General features: G+C 54.6%; 1 protein-coding gene across 1 annotated transcript in view; it reads left to right on the top strand.

Moving 5' to 3' along the window:
* The first annotated feature begins 1,371 nt into the window (after positions 1 to 1,371).
* ARHGEF10L (Rho guanine nucleotide exchange factor 10 like) overlaps positions 1,372 to 5,507 on the top strand; it is a 117,917-nt gene continuing 113,781 nt past the window's right edge. The window contains exons 1-2 of the mRNA XM_007459255.1: positions 1,372 to 1,405; positions 5,132 to 5,323. Of these exons, the coding sequence (XP_007459317.1) occupies positions 1,372 to 1,405; positions 5,132 to 5,323 (226 nt within the window). The remainder of the gene's footprint in view (positions 1,406 to 5,131; positions 5,324 to 5,507) is intronic.

The following is a 5,507-nucleotide window of genomic DNA, read 5'->3' as shown; positions in this document are numbered from 1 at the left end:
TAAAACAAGGCATATATACGGATAAACAAGCTGGTGCGTACATGGCATAGTTCTGGAAAGATTCATAAGAAACCAGTAATAGTGGTCACTCCTGGGGGATTTGAGAGACTGACTTTTCATTGCACATCTTTTGTACTGTTTGGACTTTGAGAGACAGTAGAGCGTGGTGGTTACATAATGAGCACACACTGGGGCCCATGGCCTGGGTTCACCCCCTGGCTCTGCTGCTTACTAGCTGTGTGGTCTTGGGCTACTTACTTAACCACCCTGGGCCTCATTTTCTCATAATTTGGATTATTTGGATTTTCATATTTGTAAAGTGCTCAGAATAATGTCGGAGATATTGTAGGCACTGCATAGATGTTTGCTGTTATTAATTAATTGCCCTTTACATGCATTCTATTTTTATTTAGGAAACCAGCTAACACAAATAGAGGCTTTAAGGATTGGAAAGGAAAATAGGCTTGCGGCCAGTTTGTGTCAGGAGCTGATTAGAAAGGAGGGCTCGGGGCTTTCCCTCCAGGGTCGATCCCCTCCTCCCCAGGAAGTCTAGAAGGACTGCCTCTAGCTCAGAATCGGGGGTGTGAACCGGGAGTGGGGAGAACTCTTTCCGTCACTGCTTTGCAGGAGGCATCGGGCAAGCTTGGCTCCAGGGCCCCGGAAGCCTGGTGGAGGCACTGGCTTCTTGGTTGTGGGATCCTCCACTGCGAGGCCTGGAGAAACTGCCCCCAGCTCCCAGCATTTGAGATTCCGCCCTTTATTTCCCTCACACCCACGTGCTAAGTGGCCAACCTCGTGGGTGCAGCACAGGGAGAGACAGAGAGAGAGTGAATGGCCTTCCGTGGGACCACTGGGGCGGGAGCTGGGGAGAGTGGCTGGACCCAAGGGCGCCCGTGGAGGAGGAAGTGTCCGGCCACGTCCATGACAGTTCAGGTGTGATCCAGCTTCTGCGACACGGGGGCTGAGTGTGATCCTGGCTTCTGAGGCTGGAGTTTCACCGGTCAGCCAGTGGGGACCCGCCTGTCAGCCTAGCTGGACCCAGCAGGCTCCCAAGGTTCCTTGGTATTGGGCAGAGGAAGGTCCCTGGAGGCAGGGGCCTTCTGGGAAGATGGCTTAGGGTTCTGCTGCTGCTGGTTTTTCTGCAGGTTAATGATTTATGAAGGTGAGGGCTGGGCCCTTGCTGGCGCTGTCCTGTGCTCCCGAAGCGGCTGGGGAACAGGGTGAGAGCTGGCAGGCTGGCGTGCACAGGTCACGAGTCAGTGACCCTTCTCTGTCGCTGGAACTTCAGCCTCGAATGCCCTCTGATCAGATTTCTGGCCTTCTGTTTGCAGGCGAGCGCTGGGACGGTGCTGGTGAGCTGCACCCTGTCTGATGGCTTCCTCCCATCCTCCACAGGCTGCCATAGGTATGGTTCTCCGGGTGCCTGCTTCTCCCGCCTCTGAACGGGGCCGTGGGGCCTGGCCCAGGGCCACTAGCTTTGGAGTAGGCTGACTTTGGGTGTGAATCTGGCCCTACTGGCGGTTAGCTGTGTGCCCTTGGGCAAGTGGCCTCACCCCCTCTGCCTCAGGTTCCTTGCCTACAACATGGAAATAAAGAGTTCCTCCTCACAGAGCGGGCTCCAGGTAAGGGCTGACTCCTTACCTTTCTCCCTGAGGTCCCCTGGAGAGACGAGCAGAGCCCCTCTGGGGACTGAGGTGTGCTTGGGGGTAAAGCTTATGAATTGAGTGGGGAGTTGAGGCTCAGGGGAAGGGCGGGGACCATCCATCTCCATCTGCTAAGGAACCGAGGAGGCTGGGTCATCTAGCAGTGGTGGGGCTGCTAAAGTTAAAAAAAAAAAAAAGCAGAAAAATACATACTTACACTAAAAACAGTTGTTTTTGTTATCTGAAATTCAATTTGATGTCCTGTATTTTTATCCGGCAACCCTAACCGTGGGGCCTTGGACACTGCTGGTAGAATCCGGACCCCGTCCTGGAGGAGCTGGAGGCAAGGCCATTTCTCCCATTGGGCCCAGCTTCCTGGCCTCTTGTTCCTTTTGAGGGGTGGCAGTTAGCAGAGTGGTAACAAGCCAGGGCTGCTCCAGTCCAACCCTGCCACTACGAGCTCAGCTGAGTGATTTGGTGTCTCTCTGGCTCCGTCTCGCCACCCACAAACATGGGGATAATAACGATACCCTCTGCTGTGATGTTTTGAGGTTTAAATGCAGGTGGGACCCTGGCATGTGGTAATCAATGGCTCCGTGCATGGCAGCTGCTATCACTGGGGTGTTGGCAGGACGGGCCGCCTGTGCTGTGCTCTGAGCCCCGGGGCAGAGCCCAGGGAGGACTCTCTTCCCGCCCCGCCCCGAGCCTCCGTGTTCTTTTCTGAAGGGTGGGGGACCAGCATGGTGGACACACCTCGTGGGGTGGCTTCCTGGGTCCCGGCCTTCTGGATTCGCTGGGGACTCGCTGGGGTGGGCTCTCCCGAGGACGGGGCATGACCATGAACATCACAGGCGTGTGTGGTCACCTCCAGCCCTGCCAACTGTCTGGATGGGTGGGAAGGGCTCGGAATGCTGGGAATATGACAGTGAAACAGACAAGAATACCTGCCCTCAGGAAGCTTACATTCTAGCAGAGGAGACAGACAGTAAAATAAATAAAACATACCGTGTGTCACGTGCTGATAAGGGCCACAGAGAAAAAGAAAGCAGGCAAGGCAAATCGGGAGCCCCCGGGGTGTCACTGGGGGCAGCTTTGGTCCTGGCAGCCTCATTGGAAGCTGACATATGGAAAAGATCTGAAGGAGGTGAGAGCAGGAGAAGACGCCTGGGGGAAAGAACATTCTGGACCCCAGGACTGAAAGTGCAAAGGTCCTGAGGCAGGAGCAGAGCTGGCGCTTGCACGGTACAGCAAGGAGACCCGTGTGGCTGGAGTGGAATGAGCAAGGGGAGAACAGTAGAAGATGGTGTCCACGCGCATTTTATATGCGTGTGTACATATACGTATCCAAAACGGAAGTGTTGAAAGCAACATCAAAAGTAATACCAAATGTGACTGGGGAGGGCCGGTCAGCTCTGGGTTTCTGCTGCAGTCAAGCAGCTGAGGAAGGGTTTTCTTGAATTTGATACACTTGCACCTAAAATGTTCTGCTCTGGAAACCCCAGGTCACTGTGGGCAGGGCGGGGGGGGGGGTTTGGATTTTTCTGGTCAGTGAGACTGCTAGAATCAGATATGTCCATCTGTCCATCCGCTGGCCCGTCTAGCTGACTCTCTGCTCCATCCACCTCCCCACCCATTTACTTATCGATCCATCTGTGGACAGTCCTGTCCTCAAGGGTCTCGGGCAGGGAGGGGACAGAGATTACAGCAGGTGTCACTGTGTAACACTCACATCCCAGGCACTGTGGCAAGAGCCACATCTACCCCAGAGCAGTTCTCCACCAGGGGGCAGTTTCGTCCCCCAGGGGACACTTGGCAATGTCTGCAGACATTTTTCGTTGTCATAGCTGGAGGGTAGAGGCCAGGAATGCTGCTACACATCCTATAGAGCCCCCCAGCACAAAGACCACGCAGCCCCGACAGGAGGCTGAGAAACCCTGACCTACATCTCATGTCACATTCACATTAGCCTTATGAGGTAGGTGCTGTCTCATTCTCCAGTTTACAGGGAAGAAACCAAGGTTCAGAGAGGTGAAGGGGACCCAGGCAGGACTGGGTGGGCCCCAAGCTCATGATCTAAAATGTGTGACTTGAGCTGTGACAGGCCTGCTCCGGGCAGCCCAGGGAGGGGTGATCAGCTTCAAACCAGCCCACATTGTCCCTTGGTTTGGGAGTGGGTTTGCACGAGGTAGGGAGATGGGCTAAATGGACGCTTGAGGTTCTGTTTAGGCTCAGATTCTAGAAAAGAAGTCTTCTAAGGAAGAAGACTGGGGGATCTCAGCTTGCTGAAAAGGGCCGAAGGCGAGGGCTTGTTACGCTCTTTAGGATAGAGGATCCATTTCTTCACTTGTTTAATGAAACAAGTGAAGTTCTTGTTCAAGTTTTCTGAGTTCTGCCCGTCGACTGAAAAAAAATGCACAACCTAAAAGTAGAGAATTATGTTTTACTTGACGGACTTGCTGAGGACTTAAGCCCGGGAGGCAGCCTCTCAGATAGCTCTGAGGGACTGCTCCTAAGAGGTGAGGGGGGAGCCAGGATATATAGGAGTTTTTGCAACAAAGATCAGGTAGTGAGAACATCAAAAGATTACTGTTAACTAAAGAAAACCAGGCATCTCAAGTTAATGAATTTAGCACTCTTCTGTATGTGGGAAGTGCAAGAGCCTGGGCTCTTTGAAATCATTCCTTTGATATGCGCTTTAGCTATCTGGGGCCAGCATCCTGTTCTTTCAGTCCTGAATCCCCTCAGGGTGCACCACTGGGGTGGCTGCAGTGGCTGATGCCTCGATGGCTGCAACATCCTTTGTTTACTGATGTGGCTGGCGACATACCCCAGGCCAGGACCTGCCCCCTTAAAGGGGCAAAATAAATCATTACACATTTTACAGGAACAGATGAAGAAAACAAGAGGCTAAGACAGAGAAGGGATGCGGTCAGGGGTCCTCCCAGCGGAGAGAAGCAGGGAGTAAGGCCGGGTTGACCTTCATGCTGGGAGCCCTGCCCCAGCCAGTCTGTGCCCTGGTACCCGAAAGCTGGCTACCTTCAGGCTCCCCTCCCCCGTGCATACCAAATAAAGCGCAGGGTGCCGAGCTCATTCGCGTATACGCAAAGACGTATCACACGTGGAAATACACACGAAGGTGTGTGTCCAGACGCACGTGGGCAGATGCATTTATAAACCCCCCTTGCTTACGAAATAGGAAAGTAGAAAACAAGAAAACCAGAGACTTACATTCAAGTCCAGATGCACACACGCTCGCCTTGGAAGCTTGCTCCCTGCCCTCCGTCTACTGCCCATCTGCTTAGAGCTCCAAGCCACCCACAGGAACCCCGGGGCACAGGAGGGCCACCTGACCTGGGCATGGGTTTAATCTAGTCTCTGGGAACTGCCCGCGTGCTCTCTGTCCGACCCCCAGCTGCTCCCCACTTCCAGCCCTCTCTCTGGACCAAACCCTGAGACCCCACAGCGGGCTAACTCCTCCTCCCTTCCAGGAGATCGGCTGCTTCCCGGAGGCCCAGGCCCCTCCCCTGAGGCAGAGGACGACCCTGGCGAGGCCTTTGAGTTTGATGACAGTGACGACGATGACGAGGACACCGGTGCTGGCCTGGGCGTCCCAGGCGCTGCTCCAGAGAAGGAGGCAGAAGACGCCCCACTGATCCACTTGGACTCCGCCCCCGTCGCTGGTAAGGTGCTCTGGAAGCCCAGGGTCTTCCCATTTCCGGGCCTCTGGGGCTACAGGGAGCTCAGGGCTGCGTGGAGGCTCCAGGCTCCCAGTGATGCCTTGTGGCTCCTCCACTGTCCCCAGAAAGCAGGAAGGGAAGACAGACCCCTGGATGAAGCTGCATTCCATCGCTCCCATTGGGAATT

Source organism: Lipotes vexillifer, unplaced genomic scaffold (genome assembly GCF_000442215.2).
Source record: "Lipotes vexillifer unplaced genomic scaffold, Lipotes_vexillifer_v1.1 scaffold496, whole genome shotgun sequence".
Lineage (NCBI taxonomy): Eukaryota > Metazoa > Chordata > Mammalia > Artiodactyla > Lipotidae > Lipotes > Lipotes vexillifer.
The sequence above is the reverse complement of the archived record's forward strand: the minus strand, read 5'-3'. Positions and strand labels throughout refer to the sequence as shown.